This window comes from Exophiala aquamarina, assembly GCF_000709125.1.
Source record: "Exophiala aquamarina CBS 119918 chromosome Unknown aczIA-supercont1.1, whole genome shotgun sequence".
Lineage (NCBI taxonomy): Eukaryota > Fungi > Ascomycota > Eurotiomycetes > Chaetothyriales > Herpotrichiellaceae > Exophiala > Exophiala aquamarina.
In genome coordinates, this window is record NW_013550587.1 from 4,746,680 (window position 1) to 4,762,087 (window position 15,408).

General features: G+C 50.4%; 6 protein-coding genes across 6 annotated transcripts; 3 read left to right on the plus strand and 3 right to left on the minus strand.

Moving 5' to 3' along the window:
* Positions 1–154: 154 nt before the first annotated feature.
* On the minus strand, positions 155–1,081 carry A1O9_01670 (uncharacterized protein; the record flags this gene model as incomplete). Its single annotated transcript, XM_013410828.1, has 1 exon — positions 155–1,081. The coding sequence occupies one exon, from the start codon at positions 1,079–1,081 to the stop codon at positions 155–157; it is 927 nt and encodes a 308-aa protein (XP_013266282.1).
* A 575-nt stretch (positions 1,082–1,656) lies between these two features.
* A1O9_01671 (uncharacterized protein) lies at positions 1,657–2,364 on the minus strand (the record flags this gene model as incomplete). Its single annotated transcript, XM_013410829.1, has 1 exon — positions 1,657–2,364. The coding sequence occupies one exon, from the start codon at positions 2,362–2,364 to the stop codon at positions 1,657–1,659; it is 708 nt and encodes a 235-aa protein (XP_013266283.1).
* Positions 2,365–3,657: 1,293 nt separating this feature from the next.
* On the plus strand, positions 3,658–5,035 carry A1O9_01672 (uncharacterized protein; the record flags this gene model as incomplete). Its single annotated transcript, XM_013410830.1, has 2 exons — positions 3,658–4,114; positions 4,170–5,035. 2 exons carry the CDS (start codon positions 3,658–3,660, stop codon positions 5,033–5,035), a joined length of 1,323 nt encoding a protein of 440 aa, XP_013266284.1.
* Positions 5,036–5,469: 434 nt separating this feature from the next.
* On the plus strand, positions 5,470–7,386 carry A1O9_01673 (uncharacterized protein; the record flags this gene model as incomplete). The annotated part of the gene is made up of 1 exon (XM_013410831.1): positions 5,470–7,386. One exon carries the CDS (start codon positions 5,470–5,472, stop codon positions 7,384–7,386), a length of 1,917 nt encoding a protein of 638 aa, XP_013266285.1.
* A 1,160-nt stretch (positions 7,387–8,546) lies between these two features.
* On the minus strand, positions 8,547–10,400 carry A1O9_01674 (uncharacterized protein; the record flags this gene model as incomplete). The annotated part of the gene is made up of 1 exon (XM_013410832.1): positions 8,547–10,400. One exon carries the CDS (start codon positions 10,398–10,400, stop codon positions 8,547–8,549), a length of 1,854 nt encoding a protein of 617 aa, XP_013266286.1.
* An 882-nt stretch (positions 10,401–11,282) lies between these two features.
* A1O9_01675 (uncharacterized protein) lies at positions 11,283–12,948 on the plus strand (the record flags this gene model as incomplete). The annotated part of the gene is made up of 2 exons (XM_013410833.1): positions 11,283–11,342; positions 11,416–12,948. 2 exons carry the CDS (start codon positions 11,283–11,285, stop codon positions 12,946–12,948), a joined length of 1,593 nt encoding a protein of 530 aa, XP_013266287.1.
* Positions 12,949–15,408: the final 2,460 nt, after the last annotated feature.

Here is a 15,408-nt window from a genome sequence, read left to right on the forward strand (position 1 = left end):
AATTATCGGTGGAGAGGGAAAAGAAGAATCTGTCTTTGTCTGCAACATGCCATTAATACTATCTATCTATCGAATGAATTAGGCTCGCGACGCGCGCTGACTCCATCGCAGCCTTGCCCCCTTTGTGTGCAGCCTTGCTAGACCCCCTATCCACTCACATCTTTCTCACCGCGGCCATCTCGCAGCTGATGCGAGCGAATTTGACGGCACACGCGGCTTCTTTGTCTGCACACATCATGAGAGCCAGCTTCTGGCCGCCGACAAGGCTGTTCAAGATCTCCGCGATGTCCTCGTCTTTGGAGAGGTAGTGCCATTGTAGTTCGTAGGCAAAGTAGGAGTGGCAGGAGTGGCAGGAGTGATGGTTGTTCATCAAGCGCTTTGGAGGGAATAACGTGCGATCGTTGTCCGGCCTGGAGACTGTATCATCTGGAAAGACCGAGAGCGCGAAGCCTGAAAGCTCATTTGGGGCGAGGAGGGGATATTGGTGGTGCCAGACGTGCTTGATGAGGTCTTTGGAGTGGATAGTGAACGACAGCGTGCGGATTGAGCCTTTGGGAAGTGCTCGTGGCAGTTCGGCGGTCAGGAAGATGCGGCCGTTGCTCCTGGAGCAGATCTCGAGCTCGCGGTTTGACGCTGCAAGGGGAGTGCTGAACCACAGCTCGGCGTAGTCGAGGATCGTCGGGATTACATCCCCAGGGAGTCCGGCTTGTTTGAGGAGGAATGCCGTGTGGTAGACGTCCGAGGCGTCGTGGATTCTGGGCGCGTGTTTTATTGAAGATGCGCGGCCTCTGATGATGGACAAGTATCCCTCTTCCTTGGGTCGACGGAGTCGGTTGGGAAACACACAGACAAGCAAACCGACGCCGACGAAGCAGACAATGAGAATAAGGATGGCTAAGTAAGCCAGACAAAACCCCCCCCAGTGGAGCAGTGGAGCAAAGGGGCTCACAATGAAGACTGACACTTGATAGAGCAGCTTCAAGATGTAGCCCAGAGGCTGGTGGACCAGTATTACGACGGCAGCGGTACATTCGAGGATTTTAAGTGCTAGATATACCTTTGCAGCAGGAGAGTAAGCCATTTTCGGAGTCTATTCTGGGTCGTTAGGATACATAGGATTGAGGAGATAGAGAGAGCCACTAGGTCTAGTAAGAGAGTCATCGTAATTATGAATGAGGACCTATTTGAGCGCCGAGAAAGTGAGTGAAGGGCAAACAGAAGGAGGGACAGAAGGGCTGCTAGATGGTCCATCGCGCCCTAAATCGTGTGCTAGTACAAATGTAAAGTTTAGAATTCGCCTATCTCGGCTAGTGCCGAATAGTGCCGGGCAGTGCCGTGAATGTCAGACGTCGCAGACTGTGCCGGGATGTGCTTTGAAACCGTCGGGGACGCCGTCAGACAGAATCTTTCTAAAGTGCCAAGGCCCGGCGTGGCTCGAGGCACAGGGCATAAACAATGACGTAGTCACGCGGTCAGGCTGCACCTACCCCCAACGTCAGCCTGATGATCTGAGAATGCCTACCTAGGTACTTTGTGAAAGGGCAGCTAGTAGAGGGATCAAACAAAAGAAACTTTTCACAGCAGTGAATCAGATGTCTGAAATTGTTTTGGGAGATCAAATGTCTGATCAAATGAGCATTGAAAGAATCACCACTGCTAAGTCTCAGGATTTTCACCCCTCACCACCCACAAGGGATCCGTCGTCCAAGATCCGTCGACAAGAGTCTGAATCTCAATGTTCCTCCATCCGCTCCACCACAGATAGTCTCCCACCATGTTTAAACGTGCCTCCTCGTCGACTTTGAGCCATCTTCCCACAACCTTTGCTGGAAAGCAGCGATTGGAAATGATCAGGTGGACTTTGCCTCCATTGTCCGTTTGCTGTCGAATGCTCGAGAGCACCTCCACCGGTCTTGTCAGGTAATCGATGGAGACAACACATGTGGAAGCATCAATTTTTCTCCCTTCTCCCTCCCCCGGAAGCCGCATCTCAGGTTCTTCGTTCAGATCTTGGACAGACCAGGCTTTCAGAATGGGGTTCTTGCTTAGTTCTGACTTGTTCATGCCCGTTCCAAGGACCTCCACTTCTCCTGCTGCGGCCTCATTTGCCAGATCTGCTGGATAATGCGATATCCAGCTTGAGCAGAAATCCAGCACTCGTCCTTTTCTGGGTATGACTTGGGCGTAGTATTTTCTCAGATTGATGATGGCATTATCGTCGATATGCGTGACAAATCGGGGAGTTGTGTAGAAACTCTGATCACTTCCCGCATCCATGGGAGTGAGATCTGCCTTTGAATATGGAAATGGTCCATCGGGGTTTTGGGGTGTATAGCTTCGTATCGGTGGTAGCGAGGAATCCATCTTCTTGGTGGGGGGGAAGACGCCTGAAAACAGTGATAATGACCGCAGGGTATATCTACTCGCTATTGGAGGCATTTATTATCAACGGCAATGATAACTGTCAGTCAACATATCAATACTAGGCACAGAGCACACCCCGAGTTCCAATCCCTTTTCCCCTGGGTGAGGGCTATGAAGAGGGAAGTTGGCGCTCCATGGCCTTGGCATGTAATGAATCATGATATTCCAGGTTGCCAAGCCTCGATACATATCAGCATGAGGGTGAGGAAACCTTTTCAACCATCCAATAGTAGCGAAGGATTTCTCTGAGGCACTGTCTTAATTCCTCCTATCTGTTACGGCCATGCAACAGAATTCAAAACTTGATGGTTAGATGGGTGGCAAAGACAAGGCTTGCCATATTGAATGACGTCGAGCCCTCCGTCGTGGTTCTTCGTACGAGCGGAGATTACACCCGTCGGCTTTGATCCTAGCGTTGACATCCGAGAGGTCAATGGTGCAGCCTGCATTCCACCGCTCTGTATTATTACAAAGCATTGGAGGACTGAGATGCGGAATGGCCCAGATAGTTAGTGGGAAGACACTGTTGTCTTTACGTTGTTAAAGTGATCGACCTTGGTGCTTCGTGTTCTGATGGTCCGTATAGGGCTAAACCTAGCGACGATGTCTATGAAGGGCAATTGACTCCGGACACCATAACAGAATACTTTGGCGATCACGTTCCGCTCCAGATTAGTCTGGATCTGAGATTGATAAGACAGGAATGATATATACAGTAGGAGGGAGCGAATGCTGAAGTCTCGATCAAGACAAGCGCAGCCGATGAGCGAATGAAGGAATTAGTTGTTGTCAACAACGGGATCGTCACAAGTTACTGCCCAATAAATTAGCGAACTGCCTGTCCCATGATATCAGGGGCCGCTTCTTGCTTATGGCATCAGCGCGAGTCTAGATTGACCCTCTTGTTACCTGTTCATCTTCCCCAGAGTTGTCTTGTAGGCACCCATGGGCCAAAGTCTCTGGAATATATCCCATTGGTCGTGTTCTCCTCACTGCTGACCTCATTGCCGTTACATTCGCTATTCCTTGCGCGATCATAAATACGAATTCGATACCTCGTGGTGGTGTTGGTGTTTGCTTCGAAACAATACTACAATACAACCAATGTTTGCAAGATCCTTGATCTTCCCAAAGTCTTCGGTCAATTCCTTACTACGACTACAATCATCTACATCTACAGCCCGAGCTTTCCGCCATTTGCAAGCGAAGAGAATAACCAGTCAGAGGCGCAACATGGCAACTGCAAGTCATATCGAGCTGAACCCAGCATCTGCTGGAGTATACCACGCACCAGAAATCACGTCCGAGTCGGGCAAAGTTGCAAGTCAACTGCTTCAAGAAAATCATGATAGGTATCATATGTATTTCAACCCGAGCGGTTTTCACAATCACATCGCCCATCATCTGTTGACGATTTATGCGCTGGGCGCTACCCCGGGTGAGTTGAATGAAGCCTTTGACCATAATAAAGGATATCAAAGGCCACTTCCGGCGGTGCAGGACAGGATCGTCGAGGATATGACGGATCGTGAGAAGTTCAAGCAGTATCTGGGAAAGGAGCGCTATTTCCACGACTATGCCGACTATTTCCGCAAAGACATTGATGAAAAGGGTTGGGAGGCTGTGTTGAATGAGCATTTGTTTGCTGGAGATGAACATGCCGAAAGATTGCTTACGAGGTTGTATGCCGGTAAGGTGATTGTCGACGTAGTCAGTGTGGAATCAATGACTAAGTTATGCGTCAGGTTTTCTTCATCCCATCATTCATCTCGGGTTTGGAGTGGAGTTCAAACAACCAGCGATCATCGTTGAAGCACTTGCTCAAACGGCTACGCATGACAATTGGATTGCTCCGTTCCTACTTACCGCTGAGGAGAAGGCTAGAACTTCCACCAAAAAGTCAAAGAGTCTTGTGCAGTTGATCCACGAAGCGCAAAAGAATCCAAAGCTCCGATCATCAGCTCATTGGGATGACGGGAACAAGATACGAGATGGCGTTCTGGTGCGTGCACCGGATGAGATGCTGGAGCTGGCTTCTCAATGGACGGTCAAACCTGAGGAGCTCAAACAGAAGACGGCTGAAATGATCGGTGCATCCATATATTTCACAGGCGCAGCTCAACACCCTCCCAAGAAGGTCAAGTTTGATTTCTACTACATGCACTGCGTCAACAGCTCGATCTTCTTCTCGACTCTGATCAAGGAACCCTGGCTTAGCACGGAGAACAAGTGCAGGATACTGGAATGGAAGGGGCGCATAGATCTAGCGCTGTATGTCTCTCGTGCATGTCCAGAACTGTTGCTCGACGAGATCAAGAACTACAAACCGAAGAACCCAGAAGATGGTTGGGCAGGCATTGTTCGAAGAGTGGATGCACTCCCCGACGATGGCCATGCAAGCAAATTAGTGAGAGCTATTGCACACGGCGAGCAGGCTTGCAAACCATATGAAGGTGAAGCCGACGATGTTTTCCCTCTCAAGGGCAACATGTGGGAATTGCTAGGACACATGGCTATTGACTCGGTTGAGGGTAGCCGAGAGGATAGTTGGGTTCGAAGCGCTGGGTTTGAGCAAGCCTGGCAGAACGTGCCTGAGAGGGCAAAGCTGTGACTGTACTCCGTACTTGTAAATTGATAACAATGTATCTATCGGTCTGAGAAAGCAAAAAATCCAAAAGTTGAAAGAGACATTTCCTCCCCAATCGCCGACCGACAACCAGGGGTGATTGTGCGACCTGTCTGGGGTTTGAAGTTTCGAGTTTATCAATTAGTTAGACGCCCTCTTTCACAGTCGAAGTAGTCCCGCGTGTCCCCGCGTGTCCCCGCGCGTGGTTCGTGTTCTGCCCCACGTGCGTCACGGGTCACGCCTCACCAGGTGACCTTCTACTCCGACTACTCATCACCAAACATCATCCGTCCTCCAGGCACCTATCAATGCTGTACAATCATACCTGAGTCCATCGATTCTTCATCAAACTGGAGCATGTCTCCCATCCCTTAATCTCCTCGTTCTTTCATTTCGTCCATTGCTGCCTCCCATCCACCATGCCCGAAGATAAACGCTGCAAAGACACCTCCATCCCACCTCCGCTCGATCCATTCCCCACCTACCAGACACCATACCCTCGATCCAACCACAATCAGCACGAGAACCCCTTCATTCAATTCCGCCGCTTTGCTGACGAAAAATTCTCCTCCTTCTTTCAAGGCATACCTAATCTCTTTGGAGTCCCTGCCAAAGACGTTGACGATCTGATGCGGCGCAGGCATGAATTAGAAGAAGGATGGAAGAAGCAGTTCGAGCAGGAGGTGGAGGAGATGAGACACGAGGTGGAGAAGACCCGAATTGCCACATTAAAGGCCATGGAAGATTCGTGGTCTCGGTCCACCGAGGCTGCCTCGAAGTCGTCCGAGACCGTTGAGCCCTCGCCGTGGTGGATGAGGGGAAATCCATCCAAATGCCCTGCATTGAATGGTCAGGAGCCACAGCCAAATGCCCACAAGTGCCCTGCTCTTTACGACGAGGCCGGTGAGCCAAAGACCGAGTTGGATTTATACGAAGCACCTACCGTCTCCAAACGCCAACCAACCGATACGCAAGGCGTTTCATCAAGTGGTCGCCCATGGCCTCACTGGCTGACTCCTGGGGATCTGAAAGCAAAGGAGAAAGCCACCGAGCAGACCAAGCAGCGTTCAGAAGAAGCCCCATATACTCCTGCGACCCGGTACAGCTTGGGAAAAGCCCGACACATGAATCCATTCGACAACCCCGATCACACTATTCCATGGCTGATGCTGAGTCCTTACTCTCCCATCTACCTGTGTAACCCGGGCCAGGCTCGCATGTTCCGAGTCAAAATTCAAGACGCGGAAGATGTTCCTTTGCAGATTTCAAGACCAAAGTACTTCGAAAGATGGTACACTGAAGTGGACGACAAGTTATCACGACAACTTTCCTGGGCTGATGCATTTGAGGATCTCATAAGTTTACAGCAGAGAGGATCAATGGTGGACAGAAATTATTCCACTCTTCGAACGCCCCCTACGTGGATTCATGATATGGTCAGTCGCGGAAGCCTCGGTGATCGTTGGGGATTTAATGATGATGGCATTCTCATGAAACGCTCCAATGGCAATGCAGCTACTGAAACTGCCACCATCAAAGATCATTGTCGAGGGCAAAAAGAGCAACGATGGCGATCTTGGAGACGTGGCGAGGATGCACAGAAACAGCCCAAAGATGATGAGAAGGAGAAACGTGAGGACTTGATCGACAAATTCGTTGATGATCTTCCAGAATCGATTGCTCGATCACCAATCTTCGGGGGTCTTCTATCAGCTGCGGACTCCATCGTCTCGGCCGTTGAACAGGGTATTGAAGATGTTCTGAAGCAGACACAAGAGGAGTTAGCTACTTCCACTGATACAGCGGCAATAATCGAATCTGAAGAGCCGGATAGCACGCCGTACAGCTCGCTAGCGAACTCGTCGAGCTCATCGAGTTCGTCATATTCGTATGCGAGCAATACTTCGGCAAGCTACTCTTCCTCATCAGACCAGGACCCGAGTTCAATCATCTCAACTCTAACGACCACAGTCACACGGACCCTACCTGACGGGTCAGTTGAAACGAAGCGTGTTTTCAAGAAACGATTTGCCGATGGTACGGAAGAGAGTGATGAAAGCACTGAAGTCAAAAGCGCTGCATCCAGAGCAACCCCCGCTAATCCGGAAGTGTCTGATAAACAGACGCAGACTCAACCTGCAAGCAGCATTGAGCCGGGGAACAGTCAGGTGCCTGCTCCAAAGCACCTCGACCCAGAGATGGCAGATAGGATACACAACACGTACGGTGCCCAGGTCTTCCAACGAGGTCACGACGAAACCAATCCACCGTCCAACGAACAAGCAGAAAATCCGCAGGCTAGGCGGAGAGGTGGCGGATGGTTCTGGACTCGATAGAGCCGAGCACGCGGTGAAAAAGATGCCCGCCTTTCACGAAAAATTGACTCTCTGACAACTGAACATTTGGAAGCTCCAAAAGCGATAACTCTCTCCCCGCTCCAATCAACGATTACAACGAAGCCTCATTCCGAAACGAAATTTAACTATTCACATCTCCCCCCCTCCTCCCAAAACTCCAGCACTGATCAGTCGAACATCATTGCCGTAAAAGACGATTCATTGATGAATGACTGTTTCATACTCCAAGCCTGAATCCAAAATGTCGATTCTCCGCTCTACTCCACCATGGTTCGTTACGAGTACGAGGTGTATGTAGTGACAAGCTTATCGTCTGGCCCACATGTGAGATTTTCTTCATGTATCTACATATCTAGTCGTGTGTCTGTAAAGTATCGATTTCCATGATCTTCTCCCAGCTAGCAGTGCTGCGCTACCCCTCTAGCCTATGCCTGTGCAATTGGACATGCAGCCATGCATCCATCATTGGTGCTGTCCTCATGCTCGTTACGTGGCTTTCGTCCGCGGATCTTTGACTCATTCTCTCGCCGCTGCCAGATGCCTGGATAGCCCTACCGTTCTAGGCATGAGGACGTGCGTGCGTTCATGGTGTCACTATATTTACATTCGCCTTTGGACATTGACATTGACATTGGAAACACGATGTGGCTCTCGACTTGGACGTGGACTTGGACTTTGAGTCTGAATTGTGGAGAAAGCAAACGCTATGCTATTGCTATGCTAGGCTGTGCTCGAAAAAAGAATGGGGAAAAAGGAAACACGAATGAAAACAAACAAGAATGGATGAAAAACGACCGCTCACTCACTCGCTCCGTTGCTTTGTTTCGCTCTCGTCCGCTAACGGAAGGATAGAAAAGGTGTAGGAGCAAAGCTTGCAAAGGGATGGGGGATATCCCCATATTCAAGCAAGCCACCAGCCCAGAGAAGGGAAAAGAAGTCAAGAAAACCAACAGTCGTCCTCGTTTCTCCTCCAAACATCAATCATCGTCGTCACCCGTGAAAAGCGTCTCGTTCTCAAGTAATAGTAATCCCCATCGTCGTCGTCCCTGAGAGAAACACGTCACACCACAGAAATACCTCATCGTCATTGTCATCATGGCCAAGCGCCAAATCTGTCAGCACTATCATGTTTCTCAGCCTCAAAAGATATCGTCCGGCCATTCCCACTGCTCACGCTGAAGGTGATGTAGACGGATGGGGGAAGGGGTGAGTTGCTTGAGTTTGGCCATGTCGTCCATGATCAGTGACCGTTTCCCAACTGGAGTTCTGTTCTCCACACCTTCTTCGTCTTCCTCGAGAATCATTGACACAGGTCGTGGGAGAGGAGCACCGACCAATGTTCTCCTTGTTGGATTGTTGTTGCTATTATTAGTTGCGGTACAGTTGAGGTCCACACTTGGATTATTATTCACATTGGGACTATTATGGGTGTTTGCTGTTGTTGCTGGGTTGGTGTTTACACTGCGAGGCTGGTTTCTCGAGTTCGTCAATGGTTGTAAGGCAATGCGGTCTGGGATGGAAGGGACTGGTGGAACGCCCTTTGCTCTTGGTTTGGAAGTCTTTTTCTTTGAAGGGGTCTTTTTCTCCTGGTCGACCGTCGAGGTGTCGGAAGATGTTGGGATTTGCTTGGCCGATGCTGAGCGGTTTCTCTCGAGGTTTGCTTTAGAAATCTTCGGAGCCTGGCTCTCCTGTTGTTGGCGTATCATTGCTCGGAGCTGCTGATTCTCCTTTTCCAATTCACGACGAGATGGTCGTTTGTGAAAGTCGATGTCGATGTGGCCGTCGGAATATTCAGCATCAGTTAGAGCCACATTTGAAGTCGAGGATCTCATGCTACGTCGAGCAATTGTTCGGTCATCTCGGGAACGTGGTGGCTGTTCTCGCGGTGGTTCAGGAATGGGTTCAGCAAGACCGACATTAGATTTCCGCTTCTTTATTCCGAAATGCTGGGCATAAGCTTCTTCAGCTCTTCGTTTCCGATCATTAAGCAGGTCAAGGTCACTGTTCATGGTGGTCTTCTGTGGTTGAGCGGCTGTGGTGGCCAAGTCCATGGTAGAATGGGCAGTATTCTTCGACTTTCCAGCAATATTATGCAAGTTCCATAATGACATGCTCTTCCTCAAGCCTGTTTTCTTCTTTGCATCCCTTGGGTCTGCTTCAGGTCTACTGGCGTGATGACTAGGCTTGAAGGCGGAGCCCAGTCTGGCAAGGCGTTGTTTGAAAGTACCTGGAGTTACAGCGATGGGTTTGAAATCATCGATGTCAATAGACGAACGCCGAGGAGAGGCTCGAGGAGTGGAGCTGTGCTCCGATTCGTCTCCTGACGTGGTGGATATTGAGCCATTTTCGAGCCAGGAGGATGATATACCGCCTGAGCGATCAGTCATACTTCCCTCAGCGAACTTGGAGTGTCGAGATGGGAAATCCTGGTCGTTGGTTGGGAACCCCCCGAAGTTGGGCTTGGAGCCACGACTCGTCTTTGGTCTCTCATTGGTATCAACATGCTGCGTAGAGGGAGCGAAAGGTCTCAGCGCTCTCAAGTGCTTACGTGGTTGCTGAACCGGACTGTGATCCTCTGGAGGTTCAAGGACAATGACATCTTCTGAAGGGGCGTTCTGTCTGCGTCGGGTCGCGAGTGGGGATGGTCTGCTCCAAGCCTCGCGTTCCTCGGTGATGAAATGAGGTTCATTATGAGTGGGTGTTCCTCCTTGTAAAGTGGGATCACTGTATCTGTAGGTATTGCTATTGAGAGTTGGTGATGGCGAGGGCAAGGGAGAAGGAGACGCGTTCCCGGAGTATGAGGGGCTGTCTTGACTCAAAGTTCTGACATGAGACTGGAACTTCTGCCTTGGGGACAGAGACAGGGAGGGGGGCTGGGACATTGTTGACTGGTTACACGAATTCTTGGTAGGTTTAGCGGAAGCGGAGTGGGCGGTGGGATTGATGGTGGGATGGGTTTCGGCGAGAAGATAGGCCAATTCGCGTCGGGTCATGATGCATAGAGGGGATTAAGAGTTGCATTAACATTAGAAGTTATGGAATCCAAGGCATGATGGTTGAAGGTAAGAGTAAGAGACAGGTAGAGGAAATGATGGGTGTTGATGAATTGTTTACATTTGTTGTTGGTGTATGCGGGTGGTGCATTGACGAAATTGGGCGGGGAGGTGCATTGCAGTAGGTGTTTAGACCTGAGCAAGGGCAGAGGGCTCTCGGGCCAACTCGTACGCCTATGACGTACGTTCTAGGCTTGACACGAGCCTGCAGGTCATCTCTTAGGCTTTCTTAGGCTCTCTTGGATCCTCTTGGGCGCCAATCCCTTAAGTAAGCATGCCCGTTATGGCGTTATATTCATCACTTCGTCTGCCCAGTGGGTGTCAGTGCCCCTGCGCACTCACACGCTAAAGCGGGGCATCTCAAGGGGTCCCAAGACTGGATTCGGTACTTTCACTCTGCCTGGGGCATCTTCGCACCTCCCTTATTGCTCAGGTCGCGGGGGTTAAGTACCGGTTACCGAGTGCCCTTAATTCGTGGTTATGTGAGTGGGCTCCGCTCCGTAAACCGTTTTCCAAGGCCTGGAACGCTTCTAACTAGCTAGTGTCTGTGCATCTACTGGCAATCCGTACTGCGTCCAGCTTCTCAGCTGCGCGGCTCTACTTACACCTGTTCGGCACCAATTACACACCTTCTTTAGGTAGTACAGAGTACGATCCATTACACTGGAGTATCGCCTTGAGGCTTGAACCATCCACTCCTTTCTCTACTGCCAGAATGTATACCACTGTGACCATCCCTCTCGTTTCCACTCCATCCATGTCTCCTCTCTTTGGCTAAATCCAGCCTCGGTCCATTCATGTTCATGGAAATGACTGTTCATCATGGTGGGCGTCCCTGGCAAGAGTAAAGGCTGCAGCACTTGTCGACGCCGGAAGAAAGGCGTAAGTCAACCAGCCCTGTCCGCAACCTGCATCGACTTCTTCTCTTTTCTAATATCCATCTTCACCTCCTCAGTGCGACCAGAAACGCCCTATCTGCGGCCAATGTGTCTCTAGTGGCTATGAATGCGGAGGATACAATCGTGACAGAACCTTCATCCTACATCCTGCCACCAAGACCGTCCGACGTGCCATCTTCCTCCCACACTCCAAACCATCTCCTCTTGCCCTCCCCGGCTCGTTAAATCGAGATGCCGTCCAGTCGCAATGTAGGAGTCTGTTCTGGGATCTATACATGCCCCAAGGCGATTGTGTCTGTCGAGACGAGCACATCATCAGATGCGGCCACCCCATGAATTGGACCGAAGTCATTCAAAATGTCGCAAAGGAGGATTCATCCCTACAAGATGCTTTCTCCGCCCTGAGCATATCCAGAGTGGGCCAGGGCAATAAAGATTTCCGTCTCGTTCACGAGAGTACCAGACTCTACGGCAGGGCTCTGAAGGAACTCCAGCTTGCTCTCTACGATCCAGATCGCATGCATTCCAATCATGTTCTCATGGCTTGTATGCTTCTAGGTCTCTATGAGGTCTTTGAAGGGCCTGCCTTCAACTCCAAATCATGGATGGCGCACGCCCAGGGTGCTGCTCGGCTGATCGAGTTACGCGGTCCCGCTCGTCATCAAGAATGGGATGCTCATCATCCTTTTCTGGCTTCGCGAATTCCCACTCTATATGCTGCCATCCTATCCAGGCAAGCCACATATCTGGCCAATGAAGACTGGCTTACACTTCCCTGGGAGAAGCAATCCAGAACATATTTTGATAGGTTGATCGATCTCGCGGTTCATGTCCCGGGTATCATCGAGAAGTTCGACCTGATCCTCGACAGAGACCAAGACATCGAATTCGATCTTCTCCAAGTTCTCGAAGAATGCAAAGATCTACAGATCAAAATGAACATGTGGAAGGATGGCACTAAAGGAAGTGCTGTTCCTCGTGTAGAAAAGCACGATCCTACCGATTCCAACGGCTACCCTTTTGAAACCGATCTTTGGTTTGAGAATCATCTTTTCGTTCAAGCTCGTGTGGTATTTTATACCTGTTCCTTGGCGTTGGCAGAGGCCGTCACTGACATTGTACGAGCTCTCGATGTGAGAGACCACAAAATACCCGACACTGCCGAACCCAATCCCCTGCTGGAGCTTTTCACCCCAGAGAAACATGCTACCAATATATGTCGAACAATCCCATATTGTATTCAGCCCGAGATGAGTGCTTTAGGAGCAAATATCATCAACTTCCCGGCAAACCTAGCCTACGCCTACTATCAAAGAACTGGCCATAAGTCCGTCATCAAGTGGTTGGTCAAAGCATTTGAAGATGTTAAGACCAGAGGTGTCCATGTGGAGAACATCCTCCAAGGCTTATCTGAAATTTCTGCTGATAAAGATGTGCGTATTCATCGTTGGAAGAGAGCCTCAAGTGAAGATACAAATGAGCCTGGTTCTTCCCCAGGATCTGCCCAGACCATGTCAAGTTGCACCACAATCTTCGTTTATGAAGATCCATCCAAATCATATTACGATGCTAGCAATGACCCCGGGTAACACGGTCCCAGACGTGATACTGAGTTATTATGATCAGGATAAATGACGACATATCTTGTACCCAGCTATTACCCCAAGCTACTACAAGTGCCCAGCTGGGTACAGTTTCCGTGATCAGAGGGGTTTATTCACACCTTTTTCGATAAGCAGCCACTACTCGACAAGGCAGATGTCGAGCGATCCGAAGTTCGATCTAGGCCCAAAGATCAACGTACAGTGTCAGTAATACCACAGCACGCGATCATGTCGACAGGTCTGGCGGGGACAATTTTGTGCGCTCCCAAAAGGGTGGCGCGAACGGAAAAACCGGGTGTGACAGGAGGTCCGCCTTTCTCGTTCCTCCCTGACAGGGCATGAGGCCCCTTGGATTTGTGCCTGCAATTATCATGTTGTGGGACCTATTTAATCTTGTCCATTGTGTGGCTTTCGAACAGGGACATGCAGAAGTATTCTTCAACCATTTACGTTGATGCAATGAACGTCGGTATCTCAGTGATTGCCCATTATATGTACATATGCTGTGGACACATGATGTTGGCAGGGTCTCAATCAAGTCCCCTCACCGCTTCGATGTTGAGTCTTGACTGCCACGTAATTTCCCGTCACCGACGGGGTCCAGCTTGTCACTTGGTGTTTGCTGCGGTGCTAATGGTTGTGGTGACTCAGTGAATGGCCACAAACTTTCTAGACGGACGATCATTGATGTCTCCTTCATAAAGTCAGACTGTCTACTCCGTAATGATCACAGGACGTGGGGCAATAAAGGTTGAATGGCTTTTCCGAACCTTTTGCCTGCATGATATTTTATGCGTGATCTGTGCAAATCTGGTGGGGCCGGTCCTAGACATGGCCAGTGCCTTCGCTCATTCAACTCATGCGCAAAACCATGAGCTTCGCGAAGCGTATACCGGGTCAATGCGACAAGCTATTTTGACATGTTCTTTTCTCATGACTCCAGCCCGTCCCACGCCAGGTTTTGCGTCTCGGGAGAATGGCTTAAAGAGTACTTAGTGGAAGTCCCAGCGTCGCCGGTGTGGCTGGGACGTTTGATAGCCCACATTTGAAAGAAGGCACCAGCTCCTTTCACTCCTGTTAAGAAAAAGGCTTCTCGTGACCGTGGCGTGAACTCGCTACTAGAACTCGCTAATGAGAAAGTGGTCGGACGGCCCCTTTGGGCGGAACAGGGATCAGCGAGTAGGATTTTCAGCCTACAGGTACGCGTAAGTCCAGTCCAGCTGAAGCACATCAATCAGTTGCCATCTTGCCTATTCTGGACTTGACTTGACGTACGGAGCACTGTCCCCTCCCAGACCAAGTGCAAAACATCCATCCCAACAAGCGTATGGATACCACTGAGGTTGCGCCCTGAGTGTGATGGAGTTGTGCGATCACAAGCCACTCAAGATGCATAACTGATGTCCGGTGATTCCGTTAGTGTTAGACTACGAGTAGTCGCCTGCTTCAAGGAAGCTCATGGTGGCAATCGATAAGGACTGCCAGCTGCGAGGTGCTGGCAATTTTAGGCCAGGGCGACCTTATGGGGAACTGTTTCAGAAGTCAGGCTGGGAATCTTCCTGGCCAGTCGTGAGCCGTGGAAGCAACGTTCCATCGGAACCTTACGTTTCTCCATTCCGGGTTTAACCTCTTCTGGGGTAGCGCATCTTGGGCTTGCGCTTACTGATTGGCGTGCATCTAACGACAGCAGCCCCGGCAGCCCCTGACCTTTGGCGAGAGGCGTGAGGCCGATCTCTCCACGGACACTCCATAAAATCCACGATGGAGTGCTTCAGCCTCCTCCAAGGGGTTCTCCTTTCTCACCTTTCGCGAGCTCCATTGACGTCTGTCGTCCAAGCTTTCTCGTATCCACTAGGGTGGCATGACCCTCCACCCAATCGTTGCTCCCACAGCTTGCCTTTCCTAGCTGGTGTGCGATCCAAGCTTGACAGCAAGCTCCCGCAAGGCTTCTCACTGGCTGCTTAACGGCGCCCGGGCTCTGGCTGGATCTTCCTCGCTAAGGCCACGTTCAAGGGTTATCCCTTGACCGCCAATGGAATGCCGATGTTTCATATCCCCCCCTTATGCCGCTATGGCCTAGCTACGTGTAGGGGGCTACAAACTACGAGCCACACGTCTATATACAATCGACCTGGTCATCCGGTCAGGATGTGTCGCTTCTCTACAACCACTTCTGCATCCCTCTCTTTCAGCAGACCCGTCATTCCTTTCCTTTTGTCTCGCCTGGTGCAGACAATTCCGTTCATTCATTTAGCAACTTACGAAGAAACGCGCTGACGACATTCCTTTGTTGGCCTAACAAAACGTGAGTGCCTGGTTCTCCTTTCATTACTTGATGTCATTTGGGCTGGAGACAGCTTGATTGTTACCCCGTGCCATCGTGGACAATGTTGCTTTGTCGTGCTATTGTTCACACAAGATTCACCATTGTGAAGCTTTTGTGGC